Source organism: Hyperoodon ampullatus, assembly GCF_949752795.1.
Source record: "Hyperoodon ampullatus genome assembly, chromosome: 5".
NCBI classification, from domain to species: Eukaryota; Metazoa; Chordata; class Mammalia; order Artiodactyla; family Ziphiidae; genus Hyperoodon; species Hyperoodon ampullatus.
Genome location: NC_136918.1, coordinates 15,330,002 through 15,353,716, shown reverse-complemented (window position 1 = coordinate 15,353,716; position 23,715 = coordinate 15,330,002). Strand labels below are relative to the sequence as shown.

The 23,715-nt window shown below is 38.5% G+C and overlaps 1 protein-coding gene across 1 annotated transcript in view; it reads left to right on the top strand.

Annotated features, from left to right (window-relative positions):
- Positions 1–10,041: 10,041 nt before the first annotated feature.
- The window catches only part of CP (ceruloplasmin), a gene marked incomplete at both ends in the record, with an annotated part of 62,821 nt that continues 49,147 nt past the window's right edge, over positions 10,042–23,715 (top strand). Inside the window, 5 exons of the mRNA XM_079704601.1 lie at positions 10,042–10,187; positions 18,440–18,687; positions 20,485–20,697; positions 21,060–21,233; positions 22,839–23,093. Coding sequence (XP_079560727.1) covers positions 10,042–10,187; positions 18,440–18,687; positions 20,485–20,697; positions 21,060–21,233; positions 22,839–23,093 — 1,036 coding nt within the window. The remainder of the gene's footprint in view (positions 10,188–18,439; positions 18,688–20,484; positions 20,698–21,059; positions 21,234–22,838; positions 23,094–23,715) is intronic.

The window sequence follows — 23,715 nt, the reverse complement described above, 5'->3', positions numbered from 1 at the left end:
ATTCTCCAGGATAGATCACATCTTGGGTCACAAATCAAGCCTCGGTAAATTTAAGAAAATTGAAATCATATCAAGCATCTTTTCTGACCACAGTGCTATGAGATTAGGAATCAATTACAGGGAAAAAATGTAAAAAACACAAACACATGGAGGCTAAACAATATGTTACTAAATAACCAAGAGATAACTGAAGAAATCAGAGGGAATCAAAAAATACATAGAGACAAATGACAATGAAAACACAATGATCCAAAACATATTGGATGGGGCTTCCCTGGTGGTGCAGTGGTTGAGAGTCCACCTGCTGATGCAGGGGACACAGGTTCTTGCCCCGGTCCGGGAAGGTCCCACATGCTGCGGAGTGGCTAGGCCCGTGAGCCATGGCCGCTGAACCTGCGCGTCTGGAGCCTGGGCTCTGCAACAGGAGAGGCCACAACAGTGAGAGGCCCATGTACCAAAAAAAAACACAAAAACCTATTGGACGCAGCAAAAGCAGTTCTAAGAGGGAAGTTTATAGCTATACAAGCCTACCTCAAGAAACAAGAAAAATCTAAAATAAACAATCTAACCTACACCTAAAGGAACTATAGAAAGAAGAAAAAACAAAACCCAAAGTTAGTAGAAGGAAAGAAATCATAAAGATCAGAACAGAAATAAATGATATAGAAACAGAGAAAACCATAGCACAGATCAATAAAACTAAAAGCTTGTTCTTTGAGAAGAGAAACAAAATTGATAAACCTTTAGCCAGACTTATCAAGAAAAAGAGGGGGAGGACTCAAATCAATAAAATTAGAAATGAAAAAGGGCAAGTTACAATGGACACCGCAGAAATACAAAGCATCCTAAGAGACTACTATAAGCAACTTTATGCCAATAAAATGGGCAACCTGGAAGAAATGGACAAATTCTTAGGAAGGTATAACCTTCCAAGACTGAACCAAGAAGAAATAGAAAATATGAACAGGACAATCACAAGTAATGAAATTGAAAATGTGATTAAAAATCTTCCAACAAACAAAAGTTCAGGACCAGATGCCTTCACAGATTAATTCTATCAAACATTTAGAGAAGAGCTAACACCCATCCTTCTCAAACTCTTCCAAAATAAAGCAGATGGAGGAACACTCCCAAACTCATACTATGGGGCCACCATCACCCTGACACCAAAACCAGACAAAGATGTCACAAAGAAAGAAAACTACAGGTCAATATCACTGATGAACATAGATGCAAAAGTCCTCAACAAAATACTAGCACACAGAATCCAACAACACATTAAAAGGATCACACACCATGATCAAGTGGGATTTTTCCCAGGGATGCAAGGATTCTTCAATACATGCAAACCAATCAATGTGATACATTATATTAACAAACTGAAGAAGAAAAACCATATGATCATCTCAATATATGCAGAAAAATCGTTTGAAAAAATTCAACCCCCATTTATGATAGAAACTCTCCAGAAAGTGGGCATACCTCAACATAATAAAGCCCATATATGACAAACCCACAGCAAACATCATTCCTAATGGTGAAAACTAAAAGCATTTCCTCTAAGATTAGGAACAAGACAAGGATGTCCACTCTTGCCACTATTATTCAACATAGTTTTGGAAGTCCTAGCCATGGCAATCAGAGAAGAAAAAGAAATAAAAGGAATACAAATTGGAAAAGAAGAAGTAAAACTGTCACTGTTTGCAGATGACATGATACTATACATAGAAAATCCTACAGATGCCACCAGAAAATCTCCAGAGCTAATCAATGAATTTGGTAAAGTTGCAGGATACAAAATTAATGCACAGAAATCTCTTGCATTCCTATACACTAACAACGAAAGATCAAAAAGTTAATTAAGGACACAATCCCATTCACCATTGCAACAAACAGAATAAAATACCTAGGAATAAACATAGCTAAGGAGGTAAAAGAATTCTACTCAGAAAACTATGACACTGATGAAAGAAATCAAAGATGACACAAACAGATGGAGAGATATACCATGTTCTTGGATTGGAAGAATCAACAGTGTGAAAATAACTATACTACTCTAAGCAATTTACAGATTCAATGCAATCCCTATCAAATTACCAATGGCATTTTTTTATAGAACTAGAAAAAAAAAACTTAAAATTTGTATGGAGACACAAAAGACCCCAAATAGCCAAAGCAGTCTTGATGCAAAAAAAAGGAGCTGGAGGAATCAGATTCCCTGACTTCAGATTATACTACAAAGCTACAGTAATCAAGACAATATGACACTGGCACAAAAACAGAAATATAGATCAATGGAACAGGATAGAAAGCCCAGAGATAAATCCATGCACCTATGGTCATCTAATCTATGAGGCAATGATATACAATGGAGAAAAGACAGTCTCTTCAATAAGTGGTGCTGGGAAAACTGGACAGCTACATGTAAAAAAATGAAAAATGAAATGAGAACCCTCCCTAACACCATACACAAAAATAAACAAAAAATGGATTAAAGACCTAAATGTAAGACTGGACACTAGAAAACTCTTAGAGGAAATCAAAGGCAGAACACTCTCTGACATAAATCACAGCAAGATCTTTTTTGACCCACTTCCTAGAGCAATGGAAATAAAAACAAAAATAAACAAATGGGACCTAATGAAACTTAAAAGCTTTTGCACAGCAAAGGAAACTATAAACAAGATGAAAGGACAACACTCAGAATGGGAGAAAATATTTGCAAATGAAGCAACTGACAAAGGATTAATCTCCAAAATTTACAAGCAGCTCATGCAGCTCAATATTAAAGAAACAAACAGCACAATCCAAAAATGGGCAGAAGACCTAAATAGACATTTCTGCAGAGAAGATATACAGATGGCCAAGAGGCACATGAAGAGCTGCTCAACATCATTAATTATTAGAGAAATGCAAATCTAGACTACAATGAGGTATCACTTAACACTGGTTACAATGGGCATCACCAGAAAATCTGCAAACAACAGATGCTGGAGAGGGTGTGGAGAAAAGGGAACCCTCTTGCACTGCTGGTGGGAAAGTAAATTGATACAGCCACTATGGAGAACAATATGGAGGTTCCTTAAAAAAAACAAACATAGAATTACCATATGACCCAGCCATCCCACTACTGGGCATATACGCAAAGAAAACCATAATTCAAAAAGACACATGGACCCCAATGTCCACTGCAGCACTATTTACAATAGCCGGGTCACAGAAACAACCTAAATGCCCATTGACAGACAAATGGATAAAGAAGATGAGGTACATATATACAATGGAATATTACTCAGCCATAAAAAAGAACGAAATTGGGTCATTTGTACAGACGTGGATGGACCTAGAGACTGTCGTACAGAGTGAAGTAAGTCAGAAAGAGAAAAACAAATATCGTATATTAACACATGTATGTGGAATCTAGAGAAATGGTACAGACAAACCAGTTTGCAAGGCAGAAATAGAGAACAGATGTAGAGAACAAACGTATGGACGCCAAGCGGGGAAAGAGGGGCCGGGGGGGTGGTGGTGGAGTGGGATGAACTGGGAGACTGGGATTGACATGTATACACTGATATGTATAAAATAGAGAACTAATAAGAGCCTGCTGTATAAAATAAAGTAAAATAAAAATTTTTTTAAAAAGGCACGAGTTTTCTCCCTGAGCAGCTCTCAACATATCAAAAGCCATCGGTTTTGCAGCACCACTTTTTCAGGTGAGTGATTTCCTCGTTTAATAGAGGGATGCTCTGGTGGGAGTCGTTCAAAGCTGACCTGGGAAACTGTGCTAATGCCTGGATTTCTAGTTTAGCACTTACATCTATGTATTGGAGAAGGAAAATAGATGTCAGCCATTCCCACCATGACATATATGATTGGCCCACCACCTGGACTTAATAGTGGGAAGGTTATGGGGAATTCCCAGTAAGGAGGAATATTGTGCTAATGCTTTGGGAGAGGTGATTTGGGTCTGTGTGGGGCCCATTCCAATATAAAAGACTGGATTGAAAGTGAGACCCAGGGTCCCCCATAGGATTAGGATACCAAGCGACCTGGGAGGGAGAGACTAATTTAAATGCCAATGAATTAGAGTAACACCAGGTGGGAGCTCCTGTAGCAGCCAGAAAAATGAGACCTTCAACTCCCATAAACCTAAAGCCACCCTTTTATCCTTAATCCATCCAGACAGGGAAGTCTGTGCACTGACGCTGATGCATAGGTCGGTGGTTAGCCCCTCAATTTGTTGTAAGGCTGGGTAAACTGATAACAATTGTTTCTCTGTAAGATCATATCGCTTATCTCCCCTTTTCATAATTGAGACCAAAATCCTAGCAGAACACATTTCCCATTTTGTGGCTGCCACAGTCACCATCCAAACCCTTCCAGATATATATTTACATCCAATTCACAACTTGCATCTGGCATCAACACCCCCAGTCCTTGAACTTGTTTGACAACCAACTTGACCTTTTTAAAAGTTTCTTGTTGTGGGATATTCCAGTCCTCGACTGTTCCCTTTTTCACTGAAGCATATAGGGGTCTTAATAACTGGGCAAGGTGGGGAATAAAAGACCACCAGTACCCTAGCAGACCTATAAAGGCTTGTCGTTCTTTTACATTGCAGGGCATGGGACATGCCTGTACAGTAAGTCCCCTATATACAAACAAGTTCCGTAATGAGAGTGCGTTAGTAAGTCCAATTTTGTTCGTAAGTCCAATAAAGTTAGCCTCGGTACTCAATGAACACAATCAGCTATAAAGTACTGTACTGTAATAGGTTTATAATACTTTTCACACAAATAATACATTAAAAACAAACACAAAAATAAACATTTTTAATCTCACAGTACAGTACCTTGAAAAGTACAGTAGTACAGTACAACAGCTGGCATCCAGGGGCTGGCATCGAGTGAACAGGCAAGAAGAGTTACTGACTGGAGGAGGGAGACGAGGTGGGAGGTGGTAGAGCTGAAGGATCGTCAGCAGTAGGAGATGGAGGGCAAGCTGCAATTTCATTCACACCTCACATTGATAGCACAGGTTCCGGCTCCTTGCTGGAACCAGATGCATGTTCACATCTCTGAAAGTTCACAACTTGAAGGTTCGTACGTAGGGGATTTACTGTATTTTATCAATAACAGCCTCAGGCATCACTTTAGTCTTACCAGACCACATAACTCCCAAGAACTTTATTGACTGTCCTGGTCCTTGCACCTTGTCAGCATTTACCTCCCATTCCCTTGCTTTTGAAAGTCCCTGAAGAGATGCAGCGGCTTGGAAAAGAGAGAGCAAGTCTTCACAGGTTAACATGATATCAAGGTAATGACAGAGAGCCAAAAAGGGAGGGAGAGCCCATTTCTCCAAGTCCTGGGCCACCATCTCATGACATATAGCAGGGCTGTGCAGATAACCTTGGCGTAAGACAGTAAAGGTCCATTGCCTCCCTTCCCACGTGAAGGCTAACTGGTCCTGGTACCCCTTAACTAAGGGTATGCTGAAAAAGGCATTAGATAAATATAAGACTCAGTGGTTTGTCTTGAGAGAAAAGGAGATTTTATCCAAGGGTTGGGCTATGTTTGGAACTGCTGCATAGATACAGGGTGTTACCTTGTCTAATTCTCTATAGTCTACTGTCATAAGGCAGGTGCTCTTTGGTTTTTTTCACCAGCAACATAAGGCTATAGAACAGGCTTTGTGCTGGTCTTATAACCCCTACTTTCTCTAATCCCATGATGGTAGCCTTTATTCCTTCCGGTCCCCCTGGTAGATGATATTGTTTCATTGCCACCATTCTCCCAGGGATGGGCAACTTTACAGGGTCCCATTTAGCATGACCCACAATTACGGTGTTGATCGCAGATTCTTTTTTTTTTTTTGCGGTACGCGGGCCTCTCACTGTTGTGGCCTCTCCCGTTGCGGAGCACAGGCTCTGGACACGCAGGCTCAGCGGCCATGGCTCACGGGCCCAGACGCTCCACGGCATGTGGGATCTTCCGGGACTGGGGCATGAAACCACGTCCCCTGCATCGGCAGGCGGACTCTCAACCACTGCGCCACCAGGGAAGCCCTTGATCACATATTCTTAAGCAGTACTTGCTGGTGGTGGTTGTGAGGTCCAGGTCCTGTAGGACATCCACATCCAAAATATATCCAGGTATGGGTGAAATATAAACCAGAAAAACATGGGGAGTTAATCTTTCAATTTGTACATTCAAGCTCACATGTTTCACCTGCACCATTTGGCCTCCATATCCATCAATGGGTCATATTTCCCCTTGGAACTTGGATGGATTCCCATAGATCAGGGTGCACTGGGCACCAGTATCTACTAAATCCAGAGAAGTCATTTTATTGGTGCAGGACCAATAAATAGTTCAACACTGGGTCTCTGGTCACCCCTTACCAAGGAGCATACCAAGGAGCAACCATACCAAGGAGTAACCCTGGTATCTAGCCCTGATCCCTAGAACTGGGGGTATCCACCCCTGATCTTCATCTTTCCACAGTGGTAGAGTGTGGGCTTGTGCCCCTTCCTCTTGCTGTCAGGGGAGTAAACTGGTTTTCTTTGGGTAATGCTTTCTATAAGGTTAAAAGGACCGAATTCGGTTGTTTATATTTATTCTCTTTAGGGGTCCTGGTTAATACAAGTTCTTACCATAATTGCTGTGGGAAATTCTAGTTGAGTCCCTTTAATTTCCTCACTGTGGGTTTTTTTTTTTCTCTTTGGTGTTACCTACCGATCTATTTCCCCTGTGTCAGATCTTTTCAGTCTCACTTAAATCAGCTATCATGGCCACAATCATCTGAATGGGTTGATTAACAATTGGGGCCAAAACTGAAACTAAGGTCCCTAACCAAGGTCACTAACCAAGCTCCTGGAGTAGTCTTCTGGAAACGCTCCTTCATACCTGCTGTAAATAACTCCTTATTAGGTCCTCAGAAATTAGGGACATTGATTGCCTGCTTCATTCCTAATTCTCGTGCTACTTCTTGTAACTCTTCTATAGATGTCATCCTAGGGGTGGGGACGGCACAACTCACTCAAGTTGGCTAGGCGCCCTCGGCCACATAGAAATGTTGCTAGAGGCCAGGCTGCACTATAACTAAGGCCATTTTAGACATTTCTGACCCATTTAACATGATGCCATCTCCCCCAGTATTCCATAAATGGGGCATCCAGGCTGCTACTCCTTCCCTACTCTTCTGGTTAAACCTGCCGGTTAATTCTATTAACTCAGTGGAGGAATATTCTGGCACTGTTGTTTTGGGGCTTGTAGGGATATCCTCTCAATTATCTCCTGGTTCCCTAGTGGCCTACATTTTAGTTTGGATCAGAGTTTGTGCTTCCTTTTTCTCCTCTATAATTATGTCTTCATCTTCTGACAAGTCATTATCCCAAGGATCACACCTCTTGGAGTCCCAGTTCTGCTGTGAAATAACAGTCCTCACCTTTGAGTGGGGCAGCCTACCACCCTGCATTTTATCTATCTTACATGCCGTCACTACAATATGCTCTTCCTGTTGTATTTTCTTTGACATGAGGTCAGAAGTGGCAGAACATGCCCTCTGGACAGCCCTGTCTAACAACAAAATCTCTTTAGTCTTCTCTAGTTTCCTGCTGAGCTGTAATTCCTTTTCTGTACTAATCCTTAGAGCATATAACGAAGGCCATGCAACAGCTGAGATAGCTTGCTCACTTTTTTTTTCCACTTTCACTTTCCTACTGCTTCAGTCAATATATCTAGGAGGCCCTTTGGCATTTTCCAGGCATCCTGTACTCACACAGTGGCCCAAAGTGTCCCACAAACCTAGCCAGGTCACCCCACATGGAAGAGGTTGGCCAGCCTGGGATTTCCCCCACCACAGCGGGCTTTCCCCCAGCATGACCCCTTTACCCACTCCTGTGTCATTTTCTGTCTCCTGGCTGGCTCACCAATTGTTGGAGGATGGAGGAGATGGAAAGTGCCCACGAACTGAGAAGGTATCTTGACACCAGAAACCGAGGCAGGCAGCTCCATACAATCAATGGATTCATTTATTATAGAGTAAATTCCTCACAGGGTAGGATTGGCAGACAAGGATCCAGAAGCATTCACAGCTGCTGTCCACACCACCCAGGGGCCATTGGGACAATTTTATAGTTAACCTAGGGTATGGGGGTAGTTGCTTGGAAACAGGAGGCACATTTCTAAGTCAAGATTTATGAATGGGAAACTAGTCTCATGGGCACTGGCAATATATCAGTGAAGGTCTTCAGGGCATAGAGGCCACCTGGATCTGAAGATCATTAAACAATATCTATTAACTACAAAGCCCTCAATGATAGATAAGTGATTTCCCGCATAGTACAGCCCTGGGTAGGGTCAGTGGAAGAACAGGAACTGTGCAGTCCCAAGATGGCATCATTTACACCATCAGCCATACACTGGCTCATACAGGGGCTTCATGCCAATTAAAAAGTGCCCCCTAAAAAAATGTGCCCCCTCTACAAGAATAAACTACTAAAAGATGTTCTCTCTGTGTGGACCATTTGGAAAAAAGGAACTTTTCTGGGCACCAATTTTTAAAAGGAACAGTATCTTGCAAGACACAGGGTTTGGCCAGTGGAGTCTGGGCAAGATTTTAGCCCCATTCAGGTCCTCTCAGTGGGCATGAGGGCACAATTGTTTAAGGTGCCTCAAGAAGGAGGTCTTGGGACATCCTGGGCATTGTGACTCAATTTTCTGTATCAAGATAATTAGTTAAGATTATTATTAGCTGGTGAAAGGAGAATCTCCACTATGTGACCTAACATGGGTCATTTCAATTAATTTGGACAATAGCCCTCTGAGGCTGAGATTTTAAAGATGAGGAAACTGAGGCTGGGGTCAAGTATGTATCTTGCTTGGGGTCACATGGTGTCATCAGATTTTGATCTTTATCCTGCTGTTTTCCTTAGCATTCAGTCTCCTTCTCTGATTTATGTTTCTCTGTAGCACTTGTTGCTAATAATAAATATTTCACTCTTCATTTGTATATAGTTGGTCTCTCCCCAGTAGAATGTAAGTTGACGAGGGTAGGGATTCATGTCTGTTTTATTCACTGCTGTATCCCCACAGTGTTTAGAACAGTGTTTGGCACACAGAGGGCTCATTCAGTAATACTTATTAAATGAATGAATCATTCAAACATTGGGGTGCCTTCTCCTATACCAATCAATTTCTATAAACACCTTTTGGCAAATACTTACATAATGCATTGAGGTATTCTAGAGAAAAAGATTACATCAGCACAAAATGTGCACTGTTATCATCAGGATTTTCTTCAGCTAAAAAATAAAAAGTCTTTTACCCCCAAATTCATGTCCACATCAAAGAGAGAAACCCCAGGTTAATAAACTAGAGCTCTTTCTCTTTACTAAAATCAACTTTTGCCTTTGAAGACAGGTTTATTTATGTCTGATTTCTTTGATAATTAAAACAGAATCATCAACCCCTGTTATTCTCTGCTAGTTATTTGCATATAGCAATACACAATAATCTGATAAACTTTCTATGATGATGTGTTCGGAGCTTACAAAATAAATAAAGCCTTCAAAATAAATTCTTATTTGAGGGTACTTAAATCTAGCATGCTAAATATCATGTTTTGTAGCTTAAAGTTGTAACTAGTTATTGTTAGGCTTTTCGAAAGGAAAGAGAGCATTGTATTGTAGCATATTGTTGGAAGAACAAAAGGAGCATTTAGACATGGTCTTTGCCCTCCTGGAATTTACACAATGAATGGTAGAAGCACAGAGTTATACGCACTCCAGCACCTCCAACAATAACTGTTGACTTTTTATTTGCAATCAGAGAATCCTGGCAATGGACAACGAAGTTTTCCCTGGGTTTATGAGAACTGAACTGAAGTGGAAAATGTTATTTGCTTTAACGAAATAATTTCGTCTTGTGCAACAAAAAATTCTGTCCATCAAGTAAATAAAGGGAGAAAGGCTTATTTATAAAGTTGCCGGCTTCTGATTTCATTCCATTGCTTCTCAGGCTCCAAGAGGGAAAAAAAATGAAGATTTCCTTGCTCTGTATTTTTCTAATTTTATGTAGTGCCTCAGCCTGGGCGAAAGATAAACATTATTACATTGGAATTATTGAAACAACTTGGGACTATGCCTCTGACCATGGGGAAAAGAAACTTATTTCAGTTGACACGTAAGTAACTATTTTTTCTTGATTATAGACCAAATTTATAAATTATTGATTAAAAAATAAAGCCAATAAGATGAAATATTTCTTTAATTTGTATATACAAAAACTGCAAAATATGGACTTGAAACAATAGACACTTTAATAAATCTCTAATTCCTGGGATTTTGTTTGTTTTTTGAGAGGCTGCCTTACTCTTTTCCACTTGGTCCTGAGGAACTGTGTGGGCTTCTTATTACCCCCTCTGGTTCTTATCACATCTCCCATCAGGGTTCAGTCTTTTTTTCTGTTTATGCAGAAGTTCTTTCATCTAAAGAATAACTGTATAAAATTTTATATTTCCTATACCATTTACTGATTACTAGTGGTAAAAATAAAAGTTTTTTTAATCCTTCAAAGAATCACTTATAGAAATCAAATACAATTTTAATATGACTTTGCCTAATACTTGTTGGGTGACTCTGGACTGTTAATTACATTCATCTTTCTCAGACTCAGCATCCTAACCTGTAAAATGAAGATAATGAGAATACTTCTGGGGGTTGTTTGAAGAGTGGGTGCACATAGAGCTCTTCGTACAGTCCTTGGCACATAATACATGTGCAAAAAATGTGAGATAGTTATTATAATGCCTCCTCAAAAAGCTCTATGTAACTTAAATGTTTTCTTGTTTCAGTTGAAAGGTCCCTTATTTCCAGCAACATCCACCACATGAAAAACCAGGGGTATAGTTTTCCTTGAAGATTTTTGTGCTGGAAGTTTTTCTATACAGAGGTCATCACTTTTAATAATGTTAGTTAAAAATTTAACACCAAATTGAAATTTGTTATTCAAAACCAATATTCACAAAATTTAAAGATGTATTTTAGTGGTGAAAATATATTTTAAAGATGATAAATGTATCTTAATAGTGATACTTAAAAATGTATGTTAATGGTGACAAATGAACCCAATGACCATTAACTGCTGAGATTGTATCTTTAAAAATTGGCCATAAAGTATGCCAAATTTCATAACATTGACTCTGTTGATGGTTATACACTATTCTCATTAATTTTATGTACATTTGAAATTTTTCAAAGTTGATAATAATACCTAATTGTTAAGTTATTAATTCAGTAATATGCAGTGAGGAAAGTTTCTGACCTAAAGATAACTAATTGTAAATAAAACTAGTATATTTTACAATTATTTTTTTTAAGCCTGGTTTTGAGCTACTGTTCTCTTCTTAGGGACATAACATATTTTTATAGCTTCATAAGGACCATTATTTTGTATGCATTCAGCATTTTCCCTAACTAAACATAATATAAATTATGCATTTTTTAATAAGGAAACTAGACACATTTTTTAAAAGATCAGACATAGTAGGGGAAAAAAAGTACTGTCCTACTCCACGCCCTCACCCACCATCCTTCTGCCATTATTCATGGTCAAAAATCAAATAAAATCAGTTTTATTGGGCATCAACTAAGTGCAAGACATTGCCCCAAGCACACTTCAGTAAAATCTTCTCTAATTCTAGAAATTTAGAAGAGAAAAAGGCTTTGTTAAGAATTTTTTTGCAGGGAGGGAAGAGAATTCCTTTATTTTTAAATACTCTAAGGATTTTCCTGACAGTCCAGTGGTTAAGATTGGAAGCCCTCTCGCTTCCAATGCAGGGGGCGTGGGTTCGATCCCTGGTTGGGGAACTAAGATCCCACATGCTGCACAGCACAATCAAAAAAAAAAAAGATTAAATACTCTAGTGTCCTATGTGTGCTGGAGAGGGTACACAGCATTGGCTTGATCATCTTCTTTTGCTTCAGCAACAGCCTAGAGTTGTGCAAACACTAGATGACAATGCTCACTCTGTGAAATTTTTAATACATCTGAACAGCAAATACTGAATAGGCCTTTAGCAATTTTGCCAGTACTATGCTAACCTTTTTGTATAGATGAGTTTAGGTAGCAACTTTTTGCTTCCTCTTTGTCTCAGATTTGCAGAATGTCCAGCTGCTTAATTCATTCAGCCTTCTATAACAAAATACACCAGACTGGGTAGCTTATCAACAACAGAAATTAATTTCTCACAGTTCAAGAGGTTGGGAAGTCCAAGGTGCCAGCATGGTCATCTCTCTTCCGAGTTCATAGCCTTTTTACTGTGTCCTCACTTGGTGGAAGGGACTAAGGATCTCTTTGGAGCCTCTTTTATAAGGCATCTACCCTGTTCATGAGAGCTCCACCTTCATGACCTAAGCACGTCCAAAGGCCTCACCTCCTAATACAATCACATTAGAGATTAGGATTTCAACATATGGCAAAGACTGATGTGATATCACCAGACATGATTACTGACACTCGTTGTGTGAAGGCTAAAAAGGAGTGGAGATAAATAGGCTGAGAAACAGGTTGAAAGAGTGCAAGATATTTGTTAGGCAAAGAATTAGGTTTAAGCTGATGTTGACCTTGTAGGTCTGGAACAATGAAGACGAAAGTATGTATTGAGATGGCAGAAACTCCAACTGTTTCATGCACCAGTGATCACTAGTACCTAGAACATAGGAGACACTAAATAAATATATTTATGAGTAAATGAAAGTGAATGAATAAAAGTATATAGGAAGCTAGACAAAATTATAGGCTGTGTTGTAAAAAATTTCCCTTGCTCCTAGTATGGACAGATTCACACTGTGAAATAAATCAGAAGATACAATGAAATAAGAAAAGTCAGTTTATGGAGTTATATGTGGGTTAGTGGAACTGAAAACACTGGCAGATATAAAAGAGAAAATGTATGGATTTCTTTTAACTAGGAAAATAGAGTTTACTTTTTTTTGTCATATCAGTAATAGTTATTTCTAATGGGGTGAGGTAGAAAGTAATTTACTTATGCTCAGCACCACCATTTACTTAGGTCCATGCCTTATCTGTCATTTCAACAAATCAATAAGTAAAGATCTATAAAATATAGTTCCTGCTCCTAAGTTATTTGTACTTAAATGAGAATAAAAGACATACATATGAAAACAATTAGCAAATGCAATACTTTGTTCTGGGCCCTTGGTAGACACTAATTAAATATGTATTGACTTTTGGCTACATAGTAGCAATAAGTAGCAATACTCCTGTTATCTTCAGGTTACTTTTTTTCCTGGTGACCTATAGGATGCTAGAAATAAGTGAAAAAAATACTTAAACACAAGAACAGCCATCACAAAACCCTTTTACACTAACTTCATAGGCTCTCACTCAGGCTTGGTGACTCTTAATTAACATACAGTTCTTACAAAACATTGTTACCTAGTTTTCCAGCCCATTGTAGGTTTAAGAAATAAATCAGAAATATTATAGTGAAGATGTCATCATAAGCAGACCCAATGACCAGAAGAAATGACAGCTCAAATTTTACCCAAAGAGGGCTTCCCTGGTGGCGCAGTGGTTGAGAGTCCGCCTGACGATGCAGGGGACACGGGTTCGTGCCCCAGTCCAGGAAGATCCCACATGCCACGGAGCGGCTGGGCCCGTGAGGCATGGATGCTGAGCCTGCGTGTCCGGAGCCTGTGCTCCGCAACGGGAGAGGCCACAACAGTGAGAGGCCCGTGTACCACAAAAAAAACAAAAAAACAGAAAGAAAATTTACCCAAAGAAATAGAGAACAAACCAAGAACATTCCACACTATGGTATAATAATAAGTATTATAATTATAATATTGAGTGATCAGGATACCATAAATATTCAATAAATGTTAATGTTTACTATCATTATCAGAAAAGAAGTTTATTTTTTTCCCAGTACACCCTGTTTAAGAAAACAAGGAAGCAAACAAAACATTTTTAAAGAAAAAACTTGCACTGAAGGCATTCATTTTACCCCTTCAAAAATAGTCTTAACATTTAAAATAATTCTTAAAGAGGTATAATTATGAGCTATAGTTATCTGGAAAAGTCGCTTATGATGACTCATATTCCAAGGTTGCCAAATAAAAAATAGTAAGCAAAATCTGGTGTGGTATAAACACTTCATATAGGACAGCCTGTGTGCAGGAACTAATGAAGTAACTACACCATTTTATACATTTCAGGCTCTACAATTTATTATCAGAGCTGCTATTTTCCCCAAGAACATATCCAAAAGAGGGTTGACACCTAGGTACCATTTTCATGCTGTGTTAATGAAGCCAGGCCAGTGAGAACCTATAATTCACTTGAGTTTGTGCTATGCATATCCAGGTTAAGTCTTTGCCTGCCAGTTAATTTTTGACTGTTTTCCTTGTGATTCCTATGTGTACTAGGCAGAATTTTTTAAATGACCTGCAAAGATATCCTACCCTAAAACTCCAGAACTCCTAAAACTCCCGTGAATATGATGAGATATCACTCCCACGATTTATGTTATATTCAATGATACAGTTGACTTTAAATTAAGGACATGATCTGGGTGGGTCTAGTCCAAAGCAGAGAATTCTCTAGTAGAAGAAAAGGAAGTCAGAGAGATTCAAAGAGGTTTGAGGGGGATTCAACAAACTGTTGCTGACTTGAAGATGGAAGAAGACACTGGGAAGGAGTATGGGTGGTCTTAAAGAACTGGGAGAGGTCCTCATCTGCTAGCTAGCAAGGAAGCAGGAATTTCAGTCCTACAACCATAATGAACTGAATTCTGCCAATAACCTGAGTGAGATTGGCAGTAGACTTCTCCACAGATCCTCCAGACAAGTACTCAGCCCAACCAACAGCTTGATGCCAGCTGTGACAACCTGAGCAGAGAACCCAGTCATGCCATGCCAGACTTCTGATCCAAGGAACTGTGAAATAATAAATAGGTGCTGTTTTAAGCTGCTTTATGATCATTTGTTACACAGCAAGAGAAAACTAATATACTATGTCTCAATTAATGAAGCTAAGAATCCAGAAACTTTTCACGTGTATTACCCACATTTTAGTAACCATGGCTAAACATAAACCAAGGCCCCCTTGAGTGCACTCTGAATTTATGGGAGGGCGTAGCATTATTATTATCTTACTAAGGCAGTGTTAAAATGTTTTAATTCCTCTACCATTAAAAACTCACTTCTGGGTCTGAATCTACCAGAAATTAGAGGAATTGCTATAGGATTATAGGAATTGGGGGCGCTAAAAAGGAAGGATGTGTTTACTGAGAGGGGGACATATCTATTGTAAAGAATAGAAGAGAACATGTTACAGTTGCCAACAGAAAGAACTATGATTAATGTGAATTACTTGTTTGGGTCAAAGAACAACCATAATAGATTTTTTTGACTGGATATCTGACTGGCAAACTTCCTGCAAGCTTCCAGTAACTGATACTTTGTCCCCAAAGCCATGCTCTTAAAGTTAAATAGACATTCCCTAATGACAGTTTGATGTTTCTTTGGAGACAGAGCATAAGCAAACAGGCCTCCTCCAAGCTATCACATGATGTGAAATATTTCCCAATTTGGTTAAGATTTAATTTTGTTTCCGAAAAAAAGACAAGATGGGAAACACATTTTGCATATTGCTATGTGTATAAAAGGAATTCCAAATGTTAAAAATACTGGATAGATTATGATTTCAGATCAATTACTTTTTAAAGTAATTTTCACACCCCTCCCCCCAAAATCTTTGTATACGTAAAAACGAATCCCAAAACTTAGACAATGCTCCTCCTATCTCAGGAAATGATTAATACAGGAGCATTTCAATACAATGAAAGCATTTTGACAAAGTCTGCTACAGTTTATTGAAAAGGGATGTGACATATTCCTTAATGCTTTAGAGGCACATTTAGGAAATATAAATACACACTATAAATGAAGCCTTAAGAATTTAAGGGCTATTTTAAAACTCTGGCTTTATTTAAGATATGGATCAACAGAGCATGAGAGAACACAGATTAGAATCTCTATTTAAATATCATTGGGGCCAATCCCCTAGCAATAAGAGTGTGTACAGACACTGGAGAAAATTTACCCCGAGGCATAGACGGACCTGTGTGAGATAGAGTTGTCCAGGGTCCTCTGGAGTGACCCAAGAGTAATTCTGTCCTTGCACTGTAAGCTTTGCAGCTGCCGCTGCGTGCCTGACGGAACTGCCCTCTTCCTGACCTCCTCTCAGCAGTGTGGACTGGATGAATCTGCCTTTAATCTCAGTGGCCTTCAGTGCCTCAGAATTTTGCTGTTGGTAAAACATCTATTTATTAAGAATACTCCTGTCCATACTAATGCTGCAGTTTCCAGGGAAGAATGTTTTCCCATGTATTTTGATGTCCTCGAAGTCTCTCAGAGCCTTTCTTAATTTTTTTTTTTTTCTGTTTGGTTCTAACAAAATGGAAACTTCAACAAACAATTAGAAAATGAAAACAAATATGAGAAATAAAAGCCTAAGCATGGATTTGCCATCCCGGGTACAAAAGATGTCACTTCTTTATTTTTCTAACTTCCAGCTTGGCCCTTCTCCCACCATGATAGGGGAAGGGACCCCCATCTCATTCATCTTTCAGTGAACAAGTTGAGAATCCTGGGGTTTAAACAATCCAGGATTTTAAAACTTGGGGTCCCTAGTGTGACAACTATGAGATGCTCATTGTTGAAACCCCCTGGTCAATTCAGAACACGGGGGCTCTACTATCTCCAAAGCCTGTTCCCAATGCCCAGACGCAGTCACCAGGACCACTGCCAAGTGGCCCTGCTCACTGGTCCCAGCACTCAGGCTCAATCTGGTGCCTCCATGCTGCCATGCCAGCAGACGTTTGACCACAACCAGGGTATGGCCTGGAAACAGAACCTGCCACCTTTCCGTCTCATGTCCTCCAGGAATCCCACTGCCTATGGGACTGGGCCGCTTTCTTCCCCTTCCCTGTGCAGCCTCCCCTACTCAGGTTGCCCATGAACGAAGAACGGCATCAGAACACACAGGGGTATTTGTTAGCAAAGGCAGATGCCTGACCCTCACACCAGCAGCACAGAAGCAGCATCAGTGGGGCTGGGGCCTAGGAACCTGTATTTTATCAAGGTCCTCAGTAGATTCCTGTGCACATGAAAACTTAAGAAACTTAGGCCAGAGCCCTAGATTTTTAAAAAAACAGATCTTTCAACTTGGACCTTGCAACAGAGAAAGTCCAGAGCTCCCAGACAAACCCTGCCCTCATCTTGAAGAGAGAATGGAAAAGTACCCTTCACTCTTTCTGATGAGCTTCCCGCTGAGGAAACAAGACAAAGTTTATTTCTCCTCAGTCAGGTTATGTGACCTCATATGGGTTGAATGGAAAATGGTAAGGTGTCAAAGGTCACCGAGATCAAAGTAGGCAAAACACAGGCACGCACACACACACACACGGACAAACACAAACCCCAGACCATCAGCTGGGGTTAGCAGTTTTTATTCTAGTGGAGGAGACCTCGGTTGTGGAAGGGTTTGCCAAAGCCCAGGTTTTAAGTGGGTTCCCCTGAATGGCTAGATGGCATTGCCCACAGATAGATCCCACTGAACTCTCTGGGCTTGCATTAAGCACAATAACTTAAGAATCAGTTAAAAAGTTTGAATATCAAACTTGCTTTCCTTTCTTTTCATTTTTTTCCTGGCTACTATTCAATTTGCTGATATTTTTAGGAAAGTTTTAAGCAACTATTAATCAGCCACTAACCAGAATATAAACATTCAATGTTCAAGTATTTTTGCTAGCAAGGGATTAAAAAACCACAGGGGTAATTCAAATGCAAAGATAATTTTAAGACCCACACACATTGATGAATCAATTCCAACTTTGATTTAGTTTTGCTAAAAGAAATTAAAAAGATGGAATTACTTTAGCATTATTAGTTTTACTTTAGGAAAAATATATGCACTCACTTTCACACCTCACATATCCAGATTGAATGCTTATAAACTCAGATTTTTTCCAGTGGCTGAAAGAGGTATGCCGTAAGTGAGAAATGCCTTCATTAACTGCTTTATTTTAATATTTCACTTTAATTTTGTATTCTATTCCACAATGCCTCTGTGTTTTACCATGAAAATCTTACAGGAAATACTCTGGTAAGTTGCATTACATTTTTATGGCACATCCACACATGGTGGTCTGCCATATAGCTGATGTGTGACACCTCACATAATTAAAATAACAGGGCTAAGTGCCAGCTCTCCTCTTCATTTTTTGGAGGCATCCCTACAACAACTGGCAAACATTTAATATGATATGGTCATTCCTTTCTCTTTCATTATAATGTTATCCCCAGAAGTGATGGCTTCTAATAGAGTTGTCTTCTTTTCCTTTGCAGGGAACATTCCAATATCTATCTTCAAAATGGCCCCAACAGAATTGGAAAAGTCTACAGGAAGGCCCTGTATCTTCAGTACACAAATGAAACCTTTAGGACGATTATAGAGAAACCTGTCTGGCTGGGGTTTTTAGGCCCTATTATCAAAGCTGAAACTGGAGATACAGTTTATGTACATTTAAAAAACTTTGCCTCTAGGCCTTATACTTTTCATGCACATGGAATGACTTACTATAAGGAACATGAGGGTAAGTTCAGCTCATATGTAGCTGGAATTTCCTCTTCCTTTTCAGTAGGAACACTTTTTAATTTCTGAGATTATGGACTTTCCTCCTGGATAAGACCTGTACTATGTTGTTTAGCTCTAAACTATTTTATGAATAAGTATTTTGGTTCATCCTAATAATGTTGTGTTTCTCTGGGTTGTACTTGTTTTGTGTGAAGTGTGAATGTGTTAGAATTTCTGTGTGGACTCATGTAGTGAGAGTCAGTGAGAGCTGGGACCTCCTTCCCAGAGCCCAACGCCTTTCCAGACAAATGGTCAAAATAAGAGAAATGGGCAGTGTGCATTAAAGCCTGGAAAAGACAAAAAGCCAGAAGGAAGAAACAGGACCCAAGATGGGGATTGTCTTATCTCTGAAGTTCCTACATGTGAACATACTGTAGCCACTGTCACCTTCCATCCTAACTTTGGATAAACTCTGTCCCAGCTAAGGCAGCATGAGTAGTCTCATACAGTAGCCAAGTAGTGCAGGTGGTTGGATGGTCCCAGAGTCACATCTGAGACACAGTTAACCAAAAGGTCATTTGAATGTAGGACTTGGAATCCTTAAAGATGGTACAGGAAGAACAAATATTAGATTTGGTGCTTGTGATCTCATTCTTAGTACATGATGATGATGGTGATGATGATGAAGGGAGATGGTGTTTTGTTGTGATTAAGAACAAGAGCTTCAAAATTAATAGATCAATGTTTGAGTGCAGTGTTGCCTTTTATTGACTGAATGACCTTGGACAAGTTAACTTAAATTCTCTGTGCTACAGTTTTCTCATCTATAAAATAGGGACAATGAGAGTACACAATAATAGCTCAATAAATGTCAGCTATTTTCCTAGGCAAAAATGCTGAGGCCATGTTCATTGAAATGATAAGGATCAAGTTTGGAAATTAGGATAAAATTAGTTTTAATTAATTATTGGTTTTCTATTTAAAAGAGGTATTGCTTTACAGGGTGAATGTTTTGATCCTCTATATTTTTAAATTTGTTTTTCTAAACCAAACAGTTACATTCATAGCATAAAAGTTGACTGCCATCTTATTTATTTTTTACAATTTCATGGTATATTTTGGTTTCAATCATTTTTAAGGTATGGTCATTGTATTGTGGATATGTTAGAAGAAAAAAGAGTTCTTTTAGAGATACATACTCAATTTTTTATGAATGAAATGATATGATGTCAGGGATTTGCTTTAGAATAATTCACTGATGATGACTAATTCACTGTTAAGAGTGGGTGAGGGCATAGATGAAACAAGATTGGCCTTGAGTTGATCATTGTTAAAGCTGGGCTGTTGCGCACATGGAAGTTCATTATATTATTCTCTCAACTTTTGCATATGTTCGGAAATTTACAAAATTAAACAATCCCATGGTAACTTCAAAGGCAAAAATCTGATATCATACAAGAAGCTTCAAGTGATAGGAGAAAGTAGCCATTTTGCTCTTACTTCCAAACCATAACCCCAGGGCAAAAGTGGTTCTTTAAATTGCAAACCAACAGTCATTATGCTGCTGACATATCTATTACTGCTCCTTGAAGACTCAGTCAAGTATAAAAAATGATAACATTTTCTGTGAAACTTCCAGACCCTGTAGCCATTTGCCTTTTATTCTTCTGTGCTCAGATAGAACACCACTGCGTTCCCAAGGGGATACATACTAGATGTTGAATAAATGTTTGCTGAATGAATTAATAGACCATCTATTTTCTCATTTAAGCTCAAACACATTCAATTTGTAATTTCATTGCATGTCGTTTCCTAGGGGCCATCTACCCTGATAACACCACAGGTTTTCAAAAAGCAGACGACAAAGTGCAGCCAGGTGAACAGTGTATGTACATATTGCATGCCAACCCAGAACAAGGTCCTGGTGAGGAAGACAGCAATTGTGTGACCAGGATTTACCATTCCCACATTGATGCTCCAAGAGATATCGCCACAGGACTCATTGGACCTTTAATACACTGTAAAAAAGGTACATTTTCTCATTATTATTCACAATAAATGACTAAAGACAGTAGAGAGGGAGGTTTGTTTTTTAAATATACTTTAAGTCTTATGTGTTATGATTGAGTAGGTAAGGTAGAGAGGCAGTGAGTCTAGAAAAAAAAGAAAGGAAGAGCAGGGAAGGGTAAGGAGAAAAATGGATACATGGAACAACATTCAGGTTACTGAACGTAAATTCCCTAAATGTTTCCAAGTCTATAAAACCGAAGTGATTGGTTTAGATTTCTGGTTTATTAGGAAAATAAATACAAAATTTTTTTAAACTATAAATCACATGCTAAAATTCATGCTAAAAATTAAGTTCTACTGAAATAGTAATTTTCACTTCAGATTCTCTGGATAAAGAAGAAGAAAAAAATATTGACAAAGAATTTGTGGTGATGTTTTCTGTTGTGGATGAAAATCTCAGCTGGTACCTAGAAGACAACATTAAGACCTACTGCTCTGAACCAGAGAATGTTGACAAAGACAATGAAGACTTCCAGGAGAGTAACAGAATGTATTGTAAGATTACATAAGATCTGTTAACTTTATCTTATTTTTCTCGGTCCATTAATTCTGCTACTCTTATTCCCTCACATGAATAAGTAGCGTGTTTCTAATCTATGCCCTTGGTAACAAAGCATATTGGATGTGCAACTTGATATTCAGCTAAACAGGTCCAATCAAAACTCTGAGCCAGGTAAAGCTGGATACATCAAATTGTTTCCAAACCATTATCAGTTATGGTTAAATGTATATGCATGTTATATTTGTATATTTTTTATTCTCCAAACTCATTTTAAAAATTATTTGAGGCAGCCTAAAATTATTAAATTATATTGTAAAGTATTGCACTATAATTAAGAAAATAGTTCAAACCACTAGTTCTAAAAGGTATTTCTTTTACATACATATTGTTCTTCACCACCCACTCCCCCCAACCTTGCATCATTTTTCCCTATATTTTAGTTCACTTTATGTCTTCTAAAAATGTTTTCTTTACTGCCTGGGCTTCTCCTTGATTCTCAGACACAAAATAATGGGGTTAGTAAGATAGTCCATCACTCAGAATTTGCATAAAAAATCAAATCCCTTAATACGAACTAAACCAATAAGTATAGATTTTTGTTAGTTTGTGTTTAGCTTCTTAAAAATAACCCTTACTCAGAAACTGAGGACACAAAAATAACTGTACTATCAAAGAAGAAAAATTAACTAATTAACATAGTACGGATTTTTATTTCCAACTTTTGCTTATTTCTGGCTGAAAGATCCTCTTTCCATATTTTAATCCAACCTCTGTTATGTGCTAACCAAAATAGGTGTTAGAGACTCAAACTTCTAGTCTGGCTAGGTCTGGTGTGGTATCCCTGTTGCATCTGGTTACCTCGCAATACTTCCCAGAACTGATTTCTACCTTAATTCTAGGACCTCTCAGTTTGAGCAGTGGCCCTTAGTTTCTTTGAAGAATCAGGCTATCCTGCTTTTCACCTCTTAGGTCTTTGTGGCTCTGGTCACTTGTTCCTACTGTCCTTTCCCTGCATTTCTTCTTTCCTCCTTCATATTTCTTCCAATTTTGTCTTTCAATCTTTAAAAAAAAAAAAAAAAAAGCTTCCCTTGTGTTCTTATTACAAAAGCAATTCACATTCACTGTAGAAAATTGGAAAAGTTCTGATAAACAATAAGAAAAAACACTGACATCATCCATACAACCAACAACAACATGATACATGATTGATTCCTAAATAAACTTCAGTGTTTTTTCTATTTACTATATGTGTGCACATTTATATATGTATGTATGCATATATGTACACATTTGTATTTACAAATATACACATGAACATACCAAGGTGTAGAGTTTATAACAAAGAGAGCAAATAGATTTCATCTTCAGTGTTGTGTTCATGTGCTAATATTGTGTTGACAAAAGTCTTGAGGCTGAATTCAGGTCCAAAATGAAAGAGTATTGTGATTGATTAACAATGTCTGATGTGGGTACAGGAGGGAAGAATAGCAGCAGGTGTGCCAGGTATTTTCAATCCCAAACTGATTTTATTTAGAGGTAACCATCAATATCCCAGTCACCAATGTCTGTTAGTCACAATCTCTGCTCTTGACTTACAGCTGTTAATGGATATGCTTTTGGAAGTCTCCCAGGACTCTCCATGTGTGCTGAGGACAGAGTAAAATGGTATCTCTTTGGTATGGGTAATGAAGTTGATGTGCATGCAGCTTTCTTCCACGGGCAAGCATTGACTAATAAGAACTACCGTGTTGATACAATCAATCTCTTTCCTGCTACCCTCTTTGATGCTTTTATGGTGGCCCAGAACCCTGGAGAATGGATGCTTAGCTGTCAGAATCTAAACCATCTGAAAGGTAAGGCATCTTTACCTGAAATTAGCTGTCAGTTGAGAAAAGAGTCATGTCTCAGTTACACTATTAATGGGCTGATTATTGGAAATCAGAATCTAAAGCTAAATAACTTTGGAATGATCTGAGCTTTGAACTGGTAACTTAATTTTATTCCTCTGACAGTATGCATCATAATGTAATTTTTTAAAAAGACTGAAAGACTGGAGCATTTATAAAGTAATTAAAAATTCAAAATATGTTAATTTTTGGAAGAAAAAATTGGCCCTGATGTGTAGTCCGACCCTAAAAGTATAATACTGCATACAGCTTTCGAGATTTGTAAAATACACAATATTTTAAACACCAGAAGATTTGTATATTGTGCTGAAAAGTAGCTTGTTGTGGTTTTTTTGACTTGTTCTATTAAATATAACCAACTTTGTCCTTTGAGTCCAGCTATTCCTTAGTTTAACATGCTAAATCTCTCCTCCATCTCTTTAATATAAGATAATAAAATATCCCCAGTTCTTGAAAAATATTAGTTTGCAGTATTGGTCTTCTGAAGAAATTAGGTTTAATCTGGGTCTTTGAGTATGTTACTTTGACTTTCAAACATGATCTTATTCATCAAATGTGATCATGGCAG